Source organism: Neovison vison, chromosome 4, assembly GCF_020171115.1.
Source record: "Neovison vison isolate M4711 chromosome 4, ASM_NN_V1, whole genome shotgun sequence".
NCBI classification, from domain to species: Eukaryota; Metazoa; Chordata; class Mammalia; order Carnivora; family Mustelidae; genus Neogale; species Neogale vison.
In genome coordinates, this window is record NC_058094.1 from 80,198,198 (window position 1) to 80,220,198 (window position 22,001).

Consider the following 22,001-nt stretch of genomic DNA (forward strand, 5'->3'; position numbering starts at 1 on the left):
AGCTTTCTTCAGAGCTTGTTTTTGTCCCTAAGCCTGAGCATGGTCTTCGCTTAGAAATACTGGTCAATTTAATTAACAGTTTATTTGTATAAATATAGTTATACAATGTAGAGGTAAGAGTGCTGACCCCCTGTGGTGTTAAAAAAATCCATGTATAACTTTAGACTTCCCCAGAACTTAATAATGAGTAGCATACTATTGAATGGAAGCCTTACTGATCAAATAAATGGCCAAGTATACATATTTTGTATATTATATGTATTATATTACTGTATTCTTACAATAAAGTAAACTAGAAAGAAGAAAGTGTTAAGAAAATCATGAGGAAGAGAAAATAGATTTCCAGTACTGTACTGGAATTATTGAAAACATCCTCATGTAAGTGGGCCTGCACAGGACAAACCCATGTTGTTTTTGGGTCAAGTGTATTCAGGATTCTTTTGCTCTTTTTGTAAGTACTTAATAAATAGGAAAATCACAGAAGAAAACTAGGGGATTTTCCAGGATGTCACAAAACTCTTCTCATAATTGTTCAAGCAAGAGAGTTTTTTGTTTTTGTTTTTGTTTTAAATTACTGCCCTTTTCCCCTTTGACGTTGATTGGAAGGGAAAAAAGGAGACTGTCTGAGAACCTCTAATAGAGATGCCTGAAGAAACTCTTAGTATCCTGAGTACTCTAGGTGGCTAATGAACAAACGGAGAGTTCACTGGGAACTTTCAGAAGCTCAGGAACGGGCTGTGAGCAAGGCTTTGATGGATTTAATTGTAAACATATTCAGTGTTTTGAGACTTGTCTGGGTCAGTAATTTAAAACTTTTAGTTAAGCCGGGAAGTAAGCAAGGCATCAGAAGTTCGATTTTGTTATGGGACAAGTGTACAGCAAAGAAATAAGGATCAGTGATACAGTCATTGCATAAAGGTGATAGTTAACTTAAGAATAGAGGAGGAGAGAAGGTACAAGAGAAAGTTCAGAGACCTAAGACTATCACATGTAAGAAATTACACAGTTTTTCATGTCTTTGTCTAACTCAGAACTTTTTGGAAAAATCGACTGAAAGAGAAACTCGCCAAGAATATGCTCTGGCTATGATTCAGTGCAAAGTTCTGAAACAGTTGGAGAACTTGGAACAGCAGAAGTATGATGATGAAGATATCAGTGAAGATATAAAATTTCTTTTGGAAAAACTTGGTGAGAGTGTCCAAGATCTTAGGTATGTAATTTTTAAAAATTCTTACAGGCTGGATATATACGGCCTTGTTTGACTTTCCTAGTATTTTAAGAAATTCTAAATTTGTTACTAACCATAAACTCAAAAGAGTTCACTAAAACTCTTGTGTCTTCTGTTAAGGTTTGGGGGATATGAGGGACAAAAACTCAGGACAGACTGGCTCATCATTATGGTAGCAGTTAATTATAACTATGTATTATCTCTTCTCTTTTGGGGAAATTCCCACCATTCTCTTATCTGAAATCTGACTGGTTGTACTCCCACAGGATGTTCATGTCACCCTAGAACCCCTTAAGAATCTCCCCCAGTTTAGAATCTTTTTAAGCAGTACTGGTTGTTAATTTGTGGAGGAGGTTTGGCCATAAATGAAATGAGTATTTTTTTTTCCTGCTTTTGTAAGTTCCTATTGGTATCATTTTTTTTTTTATTTTTTAGAGAGTGAGAGGGCACACAGTGTGTTTGTGGCAGGGGGGCAGGTGTGGGGGTGGTTGGGTAGGAGGGGGAAATGAAAAGGGAGAGAAAGAACCTCAAGCAGGCTCCTTTCCCAGCATGAGCCCAGTATGATGCTTTATCTCAAGACCCTGAGATCATGACCTGAGTGGAAGTCAAGAGTTGGACGCCTAAACAACTGAGCCACCCAGGTGCCTCTATTTATTTTTTATATTAAAAATTATGCAAATGATGTACAATGCAATAAGAAAAAAAAAGAATCCTTGTGTAGTTCAGAAGGGACTTCATGTCTCCTCTACATAGTTGTCCCCAGCCTCATTTCCTGTGTTTACTTCCAAAAAATCCTAGCTCTGCCCCTCCAGCATGATAAACACACATACAAATGTGGTTCTGTATATTCTTCTGGACTTTGTTCTTTTTATTTCATAATGTATTGGTGGTCTTTCCCCTAAACCTGTGTATTCTTTGTTTTTAAACTATTGATACATCTTTAGAAGAGAATTACTGTCTAGAAGTAGATCTTTCTTTGTAGGTGGTTTGGGTTTGGGAGCCAGGCTGAGCCAAGTTTGAATGGTTTGGCTACTTTCTTCCTGTGTAGCCTTCACAAGCTTCTTGACTTTTTAAAGTGTCAGTTTTCCTTTTGGTAAAATAGCAATTAAAAATTCTAACCTTGTACGATTTGTTGTGAGTTTTCAAGTGTCTAGCAAGTGTCTAGCCTTCAGTCTAGTATGTGTTCCAGAAATGTAAATTTACCAGATAATTCAATGCAGTTTGTAATCCCAAGGCCCAAATGCTTTTATGGAGAGAGGTGTATCACTCACATCAGTGATTTGTAATTGAGTTTTGTGGAGAGAAGCGAATGATTTTTTTGTCTCTCTATAATTTTAAATATGAATAAATTGATTGTAATAAAGTAGCCCAGCCAGCAGTAAACTTGCAATTTTTATAAATTATGTTTGTAAGTTCATTTAAAAATTTATTATCAGTTCTTCTGTAATCATGATTTAAGATCTCTTAAAAAAATATTAGTGATACTTAGCTTTCTAAGTTATTTAATCCATGTTAGCCAATTATTAATACTTACTGATTTTTCATGTTGAATTTGGTAATTTGAAATATACTGGTATTTACATTAATGCCAGTAGGGTGATGGGACAGGTAAAAGAGCTTCGTCTCTGTTTTCCTGTTATAGGTTTAGGATATTAATATTAAATGATACTAACTTACTTCTTACACAGACTGGCTTTATTATTACTTTATTCAACAAGACACTCTGTTCAACTTGACCAGTAAAATCCTGGTTATTACGGATTACCAATAAGTATTGAAATGGCTAATTCTTTTTTAACATTTCACTTGAAGGGACATTCAAGCTTGTCCTGTCACTGTCCACTGGCTAACAACATTAAACATTTTTTATATTATAAAATTTTGAATAGTTAAGTTACTTGATACATAGTGAATGATTTTTGAATTAAATTGCATTGCAGTTTGCTATATGCACAGGGTTTTTTGTTTTTAATTAATCTGTAATGTGTTAATTTAGTGAATTACCTCTGCAGTGTATGTAATCACATTTTTCAATATTATATTCAGATGTGTATTTTTATTTGTATAGTGTGGTGTATGGTTTATGACATTTGTGGTATTAGAAAATGCTATTTTATTTTATATTTAGGTAACATACTTTTATATAAATTTACATTAATGTATCTAGTGGGCTGGCAGATGCAGTATTTTAAGTGGCATGGTGGAAACTGCTAGATTATCAGATACTTTGCTGGTATGCATTTATTTATTAGGATGAAGATTTGAAAGCAGGTGTTCCTTTTAATATCTCATGATGAGCATTCGAATTGACAGGAGTTTTGGACATTAGGACCTTGAATAAATTTCACATGATTTATTAAAGATTATTCAAGCTGTTGAAACTGTTTAGTGGTAGTTTGTTAATGTACAAAGGTTTGTCAGTCTTGGCAGTTAAATCATCAGTGAAGATTTTTTAAGTATAGTTGACATGGTAAAAATGTTTTATTTTGCTTAAGTTTTGAGTAACTCTTAGATTCTCCTAAACTTTGAATTCTTTAAAAAATTTTTTAGCTCATTTGATGAATACAGTTCAGAACTTAAATCTGGAAGATTGGAGTGGAGTCCTGTGCACAAATCTGAGAAATTTTGGAGAGAAAATGCTGTGAGGTTAAATGAGAAGAATTATGAGCTCTTAAAGTAAGTCATTAAATTCCAGTTTACACTGTTAATACCTGTTGTACCACATCCTTGCCAACATGTTTTTGTTAGTCTTTAAAAATGTTTGGCCATTTCATGATTTTAATTTGTATTTTCTTGTTTCCTTATGTGGTGGATACATTGTCATATTCTTATTGGTCATTTGGATATATGTTTTTTCAGAATCGACTGTTCAAGCATTTAAAAAATTTTTTTAGTGGCACCTGGGTGGCTCAGTCAGTTAAGCATCTGCCTTTAGCTCAGGTCATGAATGCTGCTCAGCGGGGAGCCTGATTGTTCCTCTCCCCTGTTCATTCTTTCTCTTGTGGGCACTTTCTCTCTCAAATAAATAAATAAATAAATTCTTTTAAAAAAACACCCTTTTTTAAAGATTTTACTTATTTATTTGAAAGAGAGAGTGAGAGAGACAGTGTTCCTGTGAGCAGGGTGGGGATGCTCAGAGGAGGAGGGAGAGAGAGGAGAAAGAATCTTTTTTTTAAAAATTTTTTATAAACATATATTTTTATCTCCAGGGGTACAGGTCTGTGAATCGCCAGGTTTACACACTTCACAGCACTCACCAAAGCACATACCCTCCCCAATGTCCATAACCCCATCCCCCTTCTCCCAACCCCCCTCCCCCCAGCAACCCTCAGTTTGTTTTGTGAGATTAAGAGTCACTTATGGTTTGTCTCCCTCCCAATCCCATCTTGTTTCATTTATTCTTCTCCTACCACTTAAGCCCCCATGTTGCATCACCACTTCCTCATATCAGGGAGATCATATGGGAGAAAGAATCTTAAGCCTACTCCACTCTGAGCTTGGAGCCTGATGCAGGGCTCCATCTCAAGACCCTGAGATGGAGACCCTCAAGACCCTGAGCCAGAACCAAGAGTAAGACACATAACCACTGAGCCAAAAAGGCCCCCCTAGAGCCTTTCAAGATAGGCATACTCTCCTCTGGAATTGAAATAAAAACTTGAAGAAAAAAAAGAAAAAAATTCTTTTATTGTCATTTTAATGAGATATCTAGAAGGAGAAGATGAAATATATACAGTGTCCAGTGGGCAGTTTTATGTAGACCTTACACAGACCTAATCCTTGTTGTTTATACTTATTTTCTCTGTATTACCAAAAAGGATACATTATGCTTATTTAAACATTTGGCAAACCAGAGTGAGTGATTGATAGATATTGGTGACTGATGGAGAATAGATGGGGGGAGAAGTGGATTATCTTTTCAGCATTGTTGTGCTCCTTTGAGTTTTTAAAAGTAGCAAAATGAGCTTGAATAATGCCTTTTAAATCTAGTTTTTGGAGAACTTGAATATAATGGAGGGGAGCTGGTTTATAAATTATTACTAAAGCATTACATGTATTTTTATTATGATACACTTAAAGAGCCTTTTGCATGTTCTGTTTTCTGTCATTAGGTTTTAAATTTTGTGGTTCCTTCATATTACTCTTTACCTTCTTATGAGCCTCTGTGGTTTTACTAAATAACCAGAAACATTGACATGTCGAACTTGAGTTTTAGAGAAATTTGAAGTCATTGTTTGTTTTTAGTTTCCATTCTTTTTTTCTTTTAAAGATTTTAAAAATTTATTTATTTTAAAGAAAGAGAGCATGAGTGTGTATATTTGTGTGAGTTGGGAGGGGGTGAGGGGGCAGAGGAGGGACAAGCAGACTCTTGATATGGGGCTTAACATGATCCTGAGATCATGACCTGAGCTGAAATCAGGAGTCAGACACTTAACTGACTGAGCCACCCAGCACCCCCCCAGCTTCTGTTCTTGTAAGTTGTCTGTATGGAGATGATTGGCAAGGAGGGGCATGCTAGTGCCGCTCTTCAAACCAGCTGATAAAATAGATACAGAAGAAATCTTCATTCTGTTATTAAAAAAAAAAAAACCCAGTGAATACTAGCCTTCTTTTTATCTGTGGAGAACTGTACTTACCTGAGGCTTTGACCTCTTTATCAGGTAATTTCAAACTTAGCAAGTATATAGTGTAAGTTCATTTTTCCTCCATCAATTTTAGTTTGATAGTATACAGAAAGTACTTTGTAATCTTCCATGTTAAAATTTTGAAATAAGTATGTATTTTGAATAAGGAAATATTCTGAAATATAAGAAACCATGCAGATGGTAATTATCATATGGTTTCACTTACTTATGGAGCATAAGCATGGAGGGCATTAGGAGAAGGAAAGGAAAAGTAAAGTGGGGTAAATCGGAGGGGAAGCATGAGAGACTGTGGACTCTGAGAAACAAACGGAGGGTTTTGGAGGGGTTGAGGGTGGGGGATGGGTGAGCCTGGTGGTGGGTATTAAGGAGGGCATGTATTGCATGGAGCACTGGGTGTGGGGCATTAACAATGATTTTTGGAACACTGAAAAAAATAAAATTAAGATGTTAAAAATAAAAGCAGAATCTGAGGGAGCAAGCAGACTTTTAAAACAGAGAAAAAACATTGTGAAAGTGAACAAGAACAAATTTGTGGAGTGATCAGTCAGAATAATAATATAAATTCTGTTTTGGATTTGAACAAGCCTCCTTTCCAAGATTACATTTCGACCAAATGTCAGAGTCAGAATTCACATTTCTTCTAACTCCAAAGCTGTGTTGCTGCCTTGATCCCATTTGAGTGTCTGACAGAATCTCAGCTGTGGTTACTGTGGTAATTGAGATTTGGCTCTTGATTAATGAATCTATCGTTGACTTAACAGCTGTATTGGGGGGGGAGACAAGATGGTGGGGAAGTAGGAGGAGGTGCCGTTTCAACCTGTACCCTAAAGTGAGCTGATTACCTACCAAAGAACTCTGATCACCCATGAAATGCGCCTGAGATTAAAATTATATACTTCTGGATCTCTACAGGGGCAGGTAAAGTGGAGTGGGAACATTGTACTGATATCGGAAGAAAAACAAAAGGGGGAGGGAGCCACCAGAAGTGACCCATTGGAAAGTAATACCCCAATACGAGAATGCCCTGTACATGGGGACCAGCATTAACTTGGAATTTGGTTGAAAGCACTCAAAGTGCAAAGGATCATGGGGGGGAAATTGTGGGAATTGGGGCAGTTAGGGAGGACAGGGGTTTACGTCCCCAGACCTAGGACAGCCACCCCTGGTGCTAAGCCAGAGAGAGTGTGGCAAAGAAACCAGGTCTTGGTCCCTGAGAGCGTCTGGGTGGCGGCTTGCGTGATGAGCTGGGAGCCTCACCAGCGGGCAGAACCACAGCCTTTTGCACTCTCCACACATGCTGCGCTACCAGAGTCTGAGTCGCACCCCACACCCCTCCCTGAGAGAGGTTCCTGCAGGGGCTAGCCAGCTCTCTCCGACCAGGGAGTCTAAGCACTCCTAGCCCGGGCCAGCGGGAAAATCTCAGTGCGCTGTTGCTGCTTAGAACCTCTCTGGTGATCTGGAGCTGCCCAAACAGCCCAGGCTATGGTGGTTTTGGGTACAAGCAGGAGTTTCTATGACCCCGTAGACTGTGACTGGGAACATGCCTGGGAACGTGCTCTGCCAGCGGCCAAGGGGGAATTTATGTGCTCTGGAGCACCCAGAGGGGAACAGACTGAGGCTTCTCTCTGAGAGGGACGTCTGGATGCAGTTTCTTTCCTCTAAACCTCCGAAAACCATCAAAAGCTGCCAAGGGGAGAGAAAACAAATGAACAAAGAAGCAAACAAAATCTCCAGAAAACAAAAGCCTGAAAAACCGGTTTCCTCAGAGCCCACCCCCTTGATGGGGGCAAGGAGGCCTTAACTCTAGGGACATTGCCTGAAAACTCTTGCAGCAGGCCCCTCCCCCAGAAAACCAACCAAAAAAAAAGACAAGAGGACAACCACCACTACTTCATAGATACAACTTTTATTTTTAATTCATTCCCACAATTTATATATTTTATATATATGTAACTTTTTAACCTATTTACCATCACAGTGAGATGTCGAGTACATCAAATTCCATAATAACCTTTTAACCTGAACTTTTTTTTTTTTTTTAATTTGACAGAGAGGGAGAGATCACAAGTAGGCAGAGAGGCAGGCAGAGAGAGAGGGGGAAGCAGGCTCCCTGCCGAGCAGAGAGCCCGATGAGGGGCTTGATCCTGAGATAATGGCCTGAGCTCAAGGCAGAGGCTTAACCCACTGAGCCACCCAGGCGTCCCTAACCTGAACTTTTTGATACATACACCTGTGTTTTTCTTTTGCCTTTCTACTTTTAAATTTTTTAAAAAAATTTATTTTATTTTATTTTATTTTATTCTTTTTTTTTTTAAATATTCATATAGAGTTAATCTTCAAGGTAATTCCCTTTCCCCAATCAATGCTACCCCTATAGGTAAACCAGTTTTTAATCCCTGTTATCTTAGGAAAGTTGAGTCCCTTAACAAAGATATCAAGATACATCCTAGCAAATAGGATCCAACAGCACATTAAAAAGATTATCCACTAAGACCAGATGGGATTCATCCTGGGTTGCAAGGATGGTTCAACATTCGCAAATCAATCAATGTGATAGAACAAATCAATAAGAGAAGAGAGAAGAACCACATGGTCCTCTCGATTGATGTAGAAAAAGTGTTTGACAAAATCCAGCATCTGTTCCTGATTAAAACGCTTCAAAGTATAGGGATAGAGGGAACATTCCTGAACTTCATAAAATCTACCTATGAAAGGCCCACAGCAAATATCATCCTCAATGGGAAAAAGCTCACAGCCTTCCCATTGAGATCAGGAACATGACAAAGATGCCCACTCTCACTCTTGTTCAACATAGTATTAGAAGTCCTAGCAACAGCAGTCAGACAATGAAGAGAAAGGTATCCAAATTGGCAATGAAGAAGTCAAACTCTCTCTCTTCGCAGATGACATGATTTTTTATATGGAAAACCCAAAAGACTCCACCCCCAAACTACTAGAACTCATCCAGCAATTCAGTAACGTGGCAGGATACAAAGTCAATGTACAGAAATCAGTGACTTTCTTATACACTAACAATGAAAATACAGAAAGGGAAATTAGAGAATTGATTCCGTTTATTATAGCACCAAGAACTGTAAGATACCTGGGAATAAACCTAACCAAAGAGGTAAAGGATCTGTACTCGAGGAACTACAGAACACTCATGAAAGAAATTGAAGAAGACACAAAAAGATTGAAGACCATTCCATGTTCTTGGATTGGAAGAATTAACATTGTTAAAATGTCTCTACTGCCTAAAGCAATCTATGCTTTTAATGCCATTCCGATCAAAATTCCGCCGGTATTTTTCAAAGAGCTAGAGCAAATAATCCTAAAATTTGTATGGAATCAGAAGAGACCCTGAATCGCTAAGGAAATGTTGAAAAAGAAGAACAAAACTGGCAGCATCATACTGCCTGATTCCAAGCTTTACTACAAAGCTGTGATCATCAGGACAGCATGGTACTGGCATAAAACCAGACACATAGACCAGTGGAACAGAGTAGAGAGCCCAGTATGGACTCTCAACTCTATGGTCAAATAATCTTCGACAAAGCAGGAAAAAATATAGAGTGGAAAAAAGAGAGGCTCTTCAATAAATGGTGCTAGGAAAATTGGACAGCTATGTAGAAGAATGAAACTTGACCATTCTCTTACACCATACACGAAGATAAACTTGAAATGGATAAAAGACCTCAATGTGAGACAGGAATCCATCAGAATCCTAGAGGAGAACATAGGCAGTAACCTCTTCGATATCAGCCACAGCAACTTCTTTCAAGACATGTTTCCAAAGGCAAAGGAAACAAAAGCGAAAATGAACTTTTGGGACTTTATCAAGATCAAAAAAAAAGCTTCTGCACAGCAAAGGAAATAGTCAAGAAAACAAAGAGGCAACCTACGGAATGGGAGAAGATATTTTCAAATGACAGTACAGACAAAAGGCTGATATCCAGGATCTATAAAGAACTCCTCAAACTAAAAACACACAAGACAGATAGTCATGTCAAAAATTGGGCAGAAAACGTGAACAGACACTTCTCCAATGAAAACATACAAAGGGCTGACAGACACATGAAAAAATGTTCATCATTACTAGCCATCAGGGAGATTCAAATTGGAACCACATTGAGATACCACCTTACACCAGTTAGAATGGCCAAAATTAACAAGACAGAAAACAACGTGTGTTGGAGAGGATGTGGAGAAAGGGGAACCCTCTTACACTTTGGTGGGAATGCAGGTTGGTGCAGCCAATTTGGGAACAGTGTGAAGATTCCTTAAGAAATTTAGAATAGAGGTTCCCTATGACCCTGCAATTGCACTACTGGGTCTTTACCCCAAAGATACAGATGTAGTGAAAATAAGGGCCATCTGTATCTCAATGTTCATATCAGCAATGGCCATGGTCACCAAACTGTGGAAAGAATCAAGATGCTCTTCAACGGACGAATGGATAAGGAAGATGTGGTCCATATACACTATGGAGTATTATGCCTCTATCAGAAAGGATGAATACCCAACTTTTGTAGCAACCTGGATGGTACTGGAAGAGATTATGCTGAGTGAAATAAGTCAAGCAGAGAGAGTCAATTATCATATGGTTTCACTTATTTGTGGAGCATAACAAATAACACGGAGGACATGGGGAGATGGAGAGGAGAAGGGAGTTGATCGAAATTGGAGGGGGAGATGAACCATGAGAGACTATGGACTCTGAAAAACAATCTGAGGGTTTTGAAGGGGCGAGGGGTGGGAGGTTGGGGGAGCCTGGTGGTAGATATTATGGAGAGCACATAGTGCATACTGGGTGTGGTGCATAAACAATGAATTCTCTTACACTGAAAAGAAATTAAGTAAAAAAAGAAGATATGGTCCATATATACAATGGAATATTACACACCCATTAGAAAGAATGAATACCCAACTTTTATATCAACATGGACGGGACTGGAAGAGATTATTCTGAGTGAAATAAGTCAGTTATCATATGGTTTCACTTACTTGTGGAGAGGGTCAATTATCATATGGTTTCACTTAACTTGTGGAGCATAAGGAATAACACGGAGGACATGGGGAGATGGAGAGGAGGAGTGAGTTGGGGGAAATCAGAGGGGAAGACAGACCATGAAAGACTGTGGACTCTGAGAAAGAAACTCAGGGTTTTGGAGAGGAGGGGGTATGGGGTTGGGTGAGCCGTGTGGTGGGTATTAAGGAGGACATGTATTGCATGGAGCACTGGGTGTAGTGCATAAACAATGAATTATGGAGTACTGAAAAAAATTAAATTAAAAAATAATGATGTACCATGTGGAGACTAACATAACATAATAAAAAAATTTTAAGAATGTAAAAAAAAAAACAATAAAAAAACCATATTCAGAGAAGAGTTGGAGGGAGCTCTTTCTTTGCTTACCACAGAATCTTTTTTTTGGACCTATTCTTTTGAAAAATTTCATTGATGACTTGAATATAGAAATGGAAAGCATGCTCAGTTTACAGATAATAATACAAAAATATTTTCATTGTTGATGAACGTATTCAGTGGCCTAAATGGTCCTAAAGGATAGCCATTTAAATCATTTCCATATTTTCTAGATTTGATTTTAGTTACTTCACCATATTTTTGAGTCTAACACTGTTTTTCAAATGTTAATGGAGATCTTGTTAAAATGTATATTCTAGCTCTGGAGATCCAGGATTTGTTTTGTAATTCAGCATTTCTAAGCTGATACCAATGCTGTGAGTTTGCAGGTTATATTTTGAGTATCAAAGGTCTCTGCTATATGAAGAATGGTTCAGGTTGTATAAGGCAGGCATTGGCAAACTTTTTCTGTAAAGGCCCAGAAAGTAAACAGTGGAGACTCTGAGCCATTTGTTCTCTGTCACAACTACTGAGCATCAGTACTGAAGTGCTAAGGCAATTGTGGACAGTATGTAAACTAATGAGTGTGATTGTGTTCTGATGAAACTTCATGTACAAAAACAGGAAGCTGCTGGCTTTGGACTTCAGCTATAATTTGCTAGTTTCTGGTTTAAGGTACTCAGAACAAATATTCTGTTATGCTTTTAGGGAATCTTATGTTGATATTTTCTTATTTCCTAAAATGATACCTTAATAAAAATTCAGAATAATAAAAATAACATCAAAATACTTCAACCTTTTGAAATTATTAAAATGTTTCAGTTGAATTAAATGTAATTTTAGAATCCTTTGCAAGTTGGCCTTTTAAAAAGAGCAAGTTTGAAATTAAAGTAAATGTATGCTAGCAGTTGAGTCCTGATTTGTGACCCAGTAAAGTAAATGTATGGGAGATTGACTGTATGTCTTGCTTTTTCTTTGTGGGTTTACATGTTCTTGAGTTGAGTGAACTGCCATCATGGTGCAGTTGTGCTTAGTGTGGACTAGAGTCAACAGTTAGTGATTCAAATCTGTTTCAATATTTGTTATGTCTGTAGGCAGACTGTGGAACTTCTCTGGGTCTCATTTTCTCATTTACGGGTTCTTGTTGTGAGGTATATGTTTACATCGAATTTGAAACGTGTATGCATATAATAAATCTTCATTTTATCTCTTCTATTATTTGGAAATGCAGATATCTCAGTTAGTCTGGAAGATAAAAGGCATGTAAGTACTTCCCAAAGAAATAATTCCCTGATTGACAGGTTTTTTATTAGTGTTTCCTGTTGTTTATAGAGTTAGATATGTGACATGCTGAGATGATGATAGAAAAAGTAGGCAAAGAAGTGTTGAGCCGTACTCTTAGGAGACGTTACCAAATAAATGAGCTGCAGAAACTGAAGTACACAAGCTTCATAGACTTTTACAGGTTTTTGAACTATTAAAGTACATTCTTATTACTTTAAGTATTTCAAGTATTTAAGTTTTTGTTTTAATGCAAATGATATGAGCAAATATCATTGTGATTCAAGATGTTTTCTAATACAGATCTTAAGAAATAAGGTTTGTATTTTGTAATTGAAGAGTTTGTATGCAAATAGGCATTTAAATAGTTTCAAAACTTTTTTTATCTTAAATATTTTGAACTTTAAATTTGCAATTTTATAGTTTGGCTATTGTGGACATTGGGATGCAGGTGCTCCTTTGGATCAATACACTTTACTTTAGGGTGAATACCCAGTATAGTGCAATTGCTAGATCATAGGGTAGCTCCATTTTTAACTTCTTGAAGAACTGCCATACTGTTTTCCAGAGTGGCTGTACCAGCTTGCATTCCTACCAACAGTGTAAGAGGGTTCCCCTTTCTCCATGTCCTCAATTGTTGTTTCCTGACTTGACAATTTTAGCCATTATGACTGAGTGAGGAGGTATATCATTATGGTTTTGATTTGATTTCCCTGATGCCAAGTGATACCCATCCATGGATGAATGGATAAAGAAGATGTGGTATATATATACAATGGAATATTACTCAACCGTCAGCAAGGATGAATACTTACCATTTACATCAGTGTGGAGGGAACTGGAGGCTATTATGCAAAACAAGTCAGTGAGAGAAAACCAATTATCATATGGTTTCACTCATATGTGGAATATAAGAAACAGCCCAGAGGATCATAGGGAGGGAGGGAAAACTGAATGGGAAGTCATCAGAGAGGGAGAAAAACCATGAGAGACTCTTAACTGTAGGAAACAAACTGAGGGTTGCTAGAGGGAAGGAGGATTGGGGAGGATGGGGTACTTGCGTGATGGGCATTAAGGAGGGCATGTGATTTGATGAGCACTGGGTGTTATGTACAACTGATGAATTATTGAACACTACATCTGAAACTAATGATGTACTATCTGTTGGATAATTGAATCTAAATTAAAAAAAAATAGAAATTCTAAGGGATAGTAACTTCTTGAGCATCTTAGTAAAATTAAGTAACTTAAAAAAAAAATAAGTGTGCTGAATTTTTGAATTCTAAGTTATATAGAACAGCCTGGGCCGCGTTATTTAAGTATTCTTGTAGGGATACAGAAGTAAAATAAAAAGATTTCTTCATTGCTGTTCTCTTTCATAGTCTTCCCCAGTGGTAATCAGAGTCAGGTGATATACTCTCCAGTATTCTCTCATTCATAGACATATCTGTATCTGCATCTTTATGTAGAGTTATATATACATGTTCCATCTAAATATGTTAGTCTTTGACTTATGTTTTTCACTAATTATGGCTTGGGGTCTGTTAAAATGACTTAGTTTTATTATTTTTTAAAATTTGAAATCTCTTTTCTTTTTAATTGGGCCACTTTATTCCACTGAGCCTCTGGTGTTACCTCTCTGTAAAATAGGAAGAATCAATAATCCTAAGTTGTAGAGATTTTGATAAAATGGTGAATGTGAAACTGCTTTGTACATGACATAGTTGGTTTACAGAGGACAAAGCGGGTGCCACCAGCATGGAAGAAGAAATGGAGGGAAAAGCCTAACTCTTGTATGTGGACTCTACCCCCTAACCTTTTCTCTTAGTCATTTTTTATTTTATTTTATTTTTATTTATTTATTATTTATTTATTTGACAGAGATCACAAGTAGGCAGAGAGGCAGGCTAAGGAGAGAGGCTGATACGGGGCTGGATCCCAGGACCCTGGGATCATGACCTGAGCCGAGGGCAGAGGCTTTAACCCACTGAGCTGAGCCACCCAGGCGCCCCCTCAGTCATTTTTAAGCTAGTGTACATAGTTATCCTTGTAGAAATGTGAAGGTATTTCTGTAGGTTAGATTCCTAGAAGTAGAATTGCTGGATCAAAGTGTCTGTGCATTTTAAATTCCATTAGAAGCTGTCACATTGTTTCCCCAGTTGGTGGCATCACCATTTTATACTTAATTGTGTATTCATTTTTTCCAGCAAGTATGTATTGAGCATCTGTTGTATGGTCAGTACTTTTCTAGGTGTTGCAAACACAATGGCAAATAAAATTAATTTCTTATTGTCATTAGGCTTACATTGTATTTTGTAGAGAAAGAGACTAAACAGATAGTCAAGAAACTACATAATACCATGGCTGGTGCTGATGAGTCCTGTGAAGAAAAATAGATCAAGAAATGGGGATAGAAAATGATGAGGGGGAGGGTGTTATCTTGAGATCAGAGACTCTTAAGCAAGAGGTGATATTTGAGCTGAGAACTGAAAAGATACTCTCTCAGTATTGTACTGATTCAGTTAGCTAGTTCTGTAAGGTTTTCATGTATCTGTGTCTAAGGGAGTGACTGTTGCTGGCATATTAGAAAACAGTTTTTTTAAATATGTTGGTCTTCTGCCTGGCAGTTAAAATAATTACTGATTCTGATTGATTATCCCAGTTTGTTCTCTTTGTGGAATGAGTTGAGCTTTCTTTCCATTTCTGTGCCCTTGAGTAGTTTCAGTAACACAGGGATGTTCTGTTCCTTGAGTGATCTCCCTCACTCTCATGCTGAAGACTCTCTCCCACTGGATTGGATTCTGGGTAGCGCATTTCCCTCTTTCCCTTCACTCCTGAGGAAACATGCACCCAGAAACATCTCCTGGGTTAGATGAACCCTTTTCCTGAAGGTCCTCGAGGAAGCAGAAATCTGTGGTCAGGGCTCCAGCTCCCAGCAGAAGGGAGCCTTCTGTGTGTCTGGTTGGCTCCTGTTCTTAGAAACACTGTCAGGCTCCTGCAGTGGTTTCACTCTGCCTGTGCAGTTGCTGTGGAGAAAGGACAGCAAGGGAACCAGGATTATGAATTTGGGTGCCCATCTTCTCAGAAACATTCACTTGCTGTTTTGCATTGTTTTACTTGTGAAGTTCAGGTTCAAGTTCTTCCTGAGACTTGGAGTGAGAAAGAAGGCAGGAGAGGGGGCACAGGGAATGTCTATGCTGAGGGCTCATGTTCCATCATGATCACAACTTAAAGCAACTTCTTAATACAAAAGGCTTACAAATGATTAATCTTCAAAATATAATTGGCAAGGATTCACTGGTAACTGTATATTAAAATAATACTAACTCAGATTCTAGTTGTCTTTTTTGAGAGAACAGGAAAGTTATATTGGGGATTTTTTGATATTTTGGGGATTGTGTGTGGTATGCATTAGGAATTTGAAAGTAACCTGATATAATAATGTGTAAAGATTTGAAAACTGCTAACGCATACATAATATATTATGTATAATAGTAAGAGCTGTAGAAAATCCTTTTGTAAATGTCTATTTTCAGGAGATACCTGAAAATTTTGTATTTTCAGGAAATACCTGAAAATACACTGTGCTCTGTTGTGCCCTCTAGAACAACTAGAAATCAGTCTCTCTTTGGATTAAATTTATTTCAGAATTTTGACAAAACTTCTGGAGGTGTCGGATGATCCACAAGTCTTAGCTGTTGCTGCTCATGATGTTGGAGAATATGTGCGGCATTATCCACGAGGCAAACGGTAAGGGAAAAGTAGTTTAGCAGAGAAACTGATGGAGTAAGTGAAATCAAGATGCCTAATTAATATGGGGAATTATAATAAACCTAATTAAAATGGGTAGTATAAGTATTAGTACAACTATAACACTGTTGTGTGGTGGCTAGCAGAGATCACATTAGAAATTTCACATTCATGATTTTCTTTGGTTTTTATGATTTTAATTTAGTAGCCATTTTGTGAGTACTCATTATTTTTCGACTACTACTAGTAGTTACAGAGATGATGAGACATTATTATTACCATTTTTAAAATTTTTTCCCCTTTTTAATTAATTTTTTAAAAATTTCAGCATAACAGAATTCATTGTTTATGCACCACACCCAGTGCTCCATGCAATAGGAGCCCTCCATAATACCCACCACCTGGCTCCCCCAACCTCCCACCTCCCGCCCCCTCAAAACCCTCAGATTGTTTTTCAGAGTTCATAGTCTTTCATGGTTCATCTCCCCTTCCAATTTCCGTCAACTCCCTTCTCCTCTCCATCTCCCTATGTCCTCCATGTTATAAGTGAAACCATATGATAATTGACTCTCTCTGCTTGACTTATTTCACTCAGCATAATCTCTTCCAGTACCATCCATGTTGCTACAAAAGTTGGGTATTCATCCTTTCTGATGGAGGCATAATACGCCATAGTGTATATGGACCACATCTTCCTTATCCATTCTTCCATTGAAGGGCATCTTGGTTCTTTCCACAGTTTGGGGACCGTGGCTATTGCTGCTATAAACGTTGGGGTGCAGGTGGTCCTTCTTTTCACTACATCTGTATCTTTGGGGTAAAGACCCAGTAGTGCAATTGCAGGGTCATAGGGAAGCTCTGTTTTAAATTTCTTTTTTTTTCAATTTATTTATTTTCAGAAAAACAGTATTCATTATTTTTTCACCACACCCAGTGCTCCATGCAAGCCGTGCCCTCTATAATACCCACCACCTGGTACCCCAACCTCCCACCCCCCCACCACTTCAAACCCCTCAGATTGTTTTTCAGAGTCCATAGTCTCTCATGGTTCACCTCCCCTTCCAATTTACCCAAATTCCCTACTCCTCTCTAATGCCCAAAGGGGGAGGGAGCCACCAGTGTTTTAAATTTCTTAAGGAATTTCCACACTGTTCTCCAAATTGGGTGCACCAACTTGCATTCCCACCAACAGTGGAAGAGGGTTCCCCTTTCTCCACATCCTCTCCAACAACGTTGTTTCCTGTCTTGCTAGTTACAGAGACGATGAGACATTATTATTATTAGTAGTAGTATTACTTTTAATTTTTTAAAAAGATTTTATTTATTCGAGAGAGAGAGAGAGAGAAATCAAGCACAAGCTGAGTGGGGAGGGAAAGAGGGAGAGGGAGAAGCAGGCTCCCCGCTGGAGCCCTCTGAGCAGGGAGCCTGATACCAATCCCAGGACCTGGAGACCACAACCACAACCTGAGCCAAAGGCAGAGCCCAACCGACTGAGCCACTCAAGCACTCCTATTGTTACTATTTTTTAAAGATTTACTTACTTACTGGGGCACCTGGGTGGCTCAGTGGGTTAAGCCTCTGCCTTCGGCTCAGGTCATGATCTCAGGGTCCTGTGATTTGAGCCCCGCATCAAGCTCTCTGCTCAGTAGGGAGCCTGCTTCTCTCCCCCTCCGTCTGCCTGCCTCTCTGCCTACTTGTGATCTCTGTCTGTCTAATAAATAAATAAAATCTTAAAAAAAAAAAAGATTTACTTCCTTCTCAGAGAGAGAGAGAGTGCATACATGTGCATGATGGGGAGGGGCAGAGAGAGAGTGAGAGAGAGGGTGGGTCTTAGATTCTCTTCTTAGATTCACAGTATTTTTTTTTTTTTAAGATTTTATTTATTTATTTGACAGAAATCACAAGTAGATGGAGAGGCAGGCAGAGAGAGAGAGAGAGGGAAGCAGGCTCCCTGCTGAGCAGAGAGCCCGATGCGGGGCTCGATCCCAGGACCCCGAGATCATGACCTGAGCCGAAGGCAGCGGCTTAACCCACTGAGCCACCCAGGCACCCCAGATTCACAGTATTGAAGAAAATATAATACCTGTAAAGAAAAGTTATAGTAGATGTATAGTGATAAAATTATGTATTTCAGAGTATTGGGAAGAGAGGAATTCCATGTGGGATGAGATAGATAAGACTTTACAGATGTGGTGATGGTAGCCACATAATTTAAAATCATTTAGATATATCAACAATGAAAAGTTGGGCTTTTTCTGGGAAAAATAAGAAATCAGGGTACCAATATTATATCAAGGGAGAAAACATTTAAGGTAGAAAAGGGGTGTTTTCTGTTATTTGGAAAAGCAGAAATGCATAGTGCCTTGGTGTGAATTGTTGCTGTTTCACTTGCTAGTTTGTTTCCTAATGAGTAAAATTGGGACGATAGTCATATTCCTTTCCCATGGACAATAGTCATATTCCTTTCTCATGAGGCTGATGTAAGGATTAAATGAGTTAACCCAATACAGTGATCAGAGTTGTGCCAGGAGGTACACAGCAAGTACTCAGTAAGTATTAGCTACTTTTACTATTACTAATATGGATATTTTATATTCATCAAAACTATCTATAAGGAAGATGACAGTATTAATCTTATTTATTATAAAACAGTGTCAAGTAAGCCCAGAACATCTTAGAATGTGAGGAAAAATTGGCAGAGCCACAGAAGTAATTGCATACTTTAACGTTCCACAATTACTTCATAACTTCCTCTTCTCCTTATAGTGTATAAATATTTAAGCATTATAAAACATTATGTCAGTGACTGGATCCAGATGCAGAGAAATTATCTTTTCGCTCCAAGTGTCTCTGACCTGTATTATTTTTGATCTTCACCTTGTTTTTTTCTAGATCTGATTTGGCTGCTTGGGCTGCTTTGTATTGGACCTTGGTAAAGTCCATTTCCAAAATTATGACAGTTTCATCTGGAGCAGAATTTGCCAGGGCTGTGGGATATCACATGGATCATGTGCTGAGTTGTCAGGATTGACATTGCTATATGGAGAAGTAGGCTTGAGGTTAGTAAGGGACAGCCTCCCTTTGCTCTCAGAAATGAGAAGAGGTTGTTCATGTCCATTTGGAGTGAAGAGTTTCTCTTGTACTTTTTCTGGATGGGAATAATGAGCATGAACATCTCTGAACTCCATATGGTGGAGTGCAAAATGCCCCTTTTATGGAGGGTCAATGAGAGAACATTAGGCAAATGTCATATGGGAAACTACTCAGGATATTGATACCTACTTCAGGAAAAATAGAAAATTCTTGAGTGTGGCTACTGAATCACTCAGTGTTTGAACTGCAGGATGTTTTCATTCTGACCCGGCAAGCCTTTGTTACTGTTTTTTTTTTTTTTTAATGTTATGTTAGTCACCGTACAGTATAATCATTAGTTTTTGATGTAGTGTTCCATGATTCATTGTTTGTGTATAACACCCAGTGCTTGATGTAATACGTGCCCTCCTTCATACCTATCACCAGGCTAACCCAGCCCCGCATCCTCCTCCCCTCCCAAACCCTCAGTCTGTTTCTTGGAGACCGTAGTCTCTCATGGTTTGTCTCCCGCTCTGGTTTTCCCTGCTTCATTTTTCCCTTCTTCCTCCTAATGTCCTCCATGCTGTTCCTTATGTTTCACAAGTAAGTGAAACCATATGATAATAGATTTTCTCTGCTTGACTTATTTCACTCATTATAATCTTCTCCAGTCCCATCCATGTTGATGCAAAAGTTTGGGTATTCATCCTTTTTGATGGCTGAGTAATATTCTGTTGTATAGATGGCCCACAACTTCTTTATCTATTCATCTGTTGAAGGGCATCTCAGCTCTTTCCACAGTTTGGCTGTTGTGAACATTGCTACTATGAACACTGTGGTGCATGTTGCCCATCTTATCACTGCATCTGTATCTTTAGGGTAAATATCTAGTAGTGCAATTGCTGTTTCATAGGGAAGCTCTATTTTTAACTTTTTGAGGAACTTCCACACTGTTTTCCAAAATGGCTGCACCAACTTGCATTCCCACCAACAGTGTAATTAGGTTCCCCTCTCTCCACATCTTCTCCAGCATTTGTTGTTTCTTGCCTTTTGATTTTTGCCATTCTAACTGGTGTAAGTTGGTATCTCAGTGTGGTTTTGATTTGAATTTCCTTGATGGCTAGTGATGATGAGCACTTTTTCATGTGTCTGCTAGCTATTTCTATGTCTTCTTTGGAGAAGCGTCTATTCATGTCTTCTGCCCATGTTTTGATTTGATTATTTGTTTTTTTTTGGGTGTTGAGTTTGAGAAGTTCTTTGTAGATCTTGGGTATCAGCCGTTTATCTGTAGTGTCATTTGCAACTATCTGCTCCCATTCTGTGGGTTGCTTCTTTGTTTTGTTGACTGTTTCCCTTGCTGTTCAGAAGCTTTTTATCTTGATGAAGTCCCAAAAGTTTATTTTTGCTTTTGTTTCCCTTGCCGTTGGAGACATGTCTTGAAAGAAATTGCTGTGGCCAGTGTTGAAGAGGTTATTGCCTATGTTGTCATCTAAGATTTTGATGGATTTCTGTCTCTCAGTGAGGTCTTTCATCTATTTAGAGTTTATTTTTGTATTTGGTGTAAGAGAGTGGTTCAGTTTCATTCTTCTGTATAGAGCTGTTACTGGTCTTACATAGAACTTTATTCCGGATGCATGTCAGAAGCAAATAGCACAGATACAGCAGATTTGTAAGTCTGTGTGTACAAGATTTCTGTTGCATTTTTTAGTTTTCTCCTTGTATTCTTCAGCTCCAAGATTTCTGTTTGGTCTGTTTATTTCTCTTTCTTTATTGTCATTCTGTTCATGTGTTGTTTTTCTAGTTTTGCTTAGTTGTCTGTGTTTTCTTTCATGTCATTAAGTTTCTGTAAGATGATTATTTTGATCTTTTATTAGGCAAATTTTAGATACATATTTTTATAGGATTGGTTACTGGAGCTTTATTAATTTTCATTTAGTAGTGTTATATTTACCTGATTCTTTGTGGTCTGTGTAGCGTCACATCGATGTCTGTGCATTTAAAGGAGTAAATACCTCATCTAGTCTTTAAGACCATTTTCAGCAGATAATGAACTCTTCTCTGTCGCCTGGGCTAATGGGTGGCATTACCTCTGAAAGTACATTCATGCTGAGTTGGAGTGGGTTATGCACAGATATGAGTCTGCAGGGGTGTCCGTGGTTGGCAGGTTTGTTACTGGGGTCTTAGGTAGGTGTGTTTCCTGTCTGGTCTTCAGATGGCTGGGACTGCCTCAAGTACCTTGTTTAGTAGGGTAGTGCCGGGACAGGGATCCATTTCAGTCTCTACAGTTGTGTCCTTAGCTATCCCCTTACCAGGTGTATGGATGGGTGTAACTCCTGCAGGTCCCAGGGAGCACTGCTACCTGGTCACTGATGGATCCCTGGGTGGGCAGGATAGGCCCTGGGCCATGGCTGAGAGGGACTGGAACCAAGCTCCAGGGCTGATTCAGGTGTCCCAGCCACAACTGAAGTCTGCATGTCTGGTTTTAGAGGCACAGATGGGTATTTGTGCCACAGGTCCCTGGGTGGGTGGAACTACTCCCTGACTTTGGCTGAAGGAACTGAAGTTGAGTATAGGATCGTTTCAAGATATCCTGAGGCACAGATATTAGTGTCCCACACCAGGTCCCTGTGTTGGAGGACTGCCTGTAACTGCAGGTTGAAGG

At 38.5% G+C, this 22,001-nt stretch overlaps 1 protein-coding gene across 3 annotated transcripts in view; it reads left to right on the top strand.

Annotated features, from left to right (window-relative positions):
- ATP6V1H (ATPase H+ transporting V1 subunit H) overlaps positions 1 to 22,001 on the top strand; it is a 152,798-nt gene that overhangs the window by 66,623 nt on the left and 64,174 nt on the right. For all 3 annotated transcript variants that reach the window (XM_044245595.1, XM_044245596.1, XM_044245597.1), the window contains 3 exons: positions 1,032 to 1,210; positions 3,779 to 3,904; positions 16,166 to 16,267. In XM_044245595.1, coding sequence (XP_044101530.1) covers positions 1,032 to 1,210; positions 3,779 to 3,904; positions 16,166 to 16,267 — 407 coding nt within the window. The remainder of the gene's footprint in view (positions 1 to 1,031; positions 1,211 to 3,778; positions 3,905 to 16,165; positions 16,268 to 22,001) is intronic.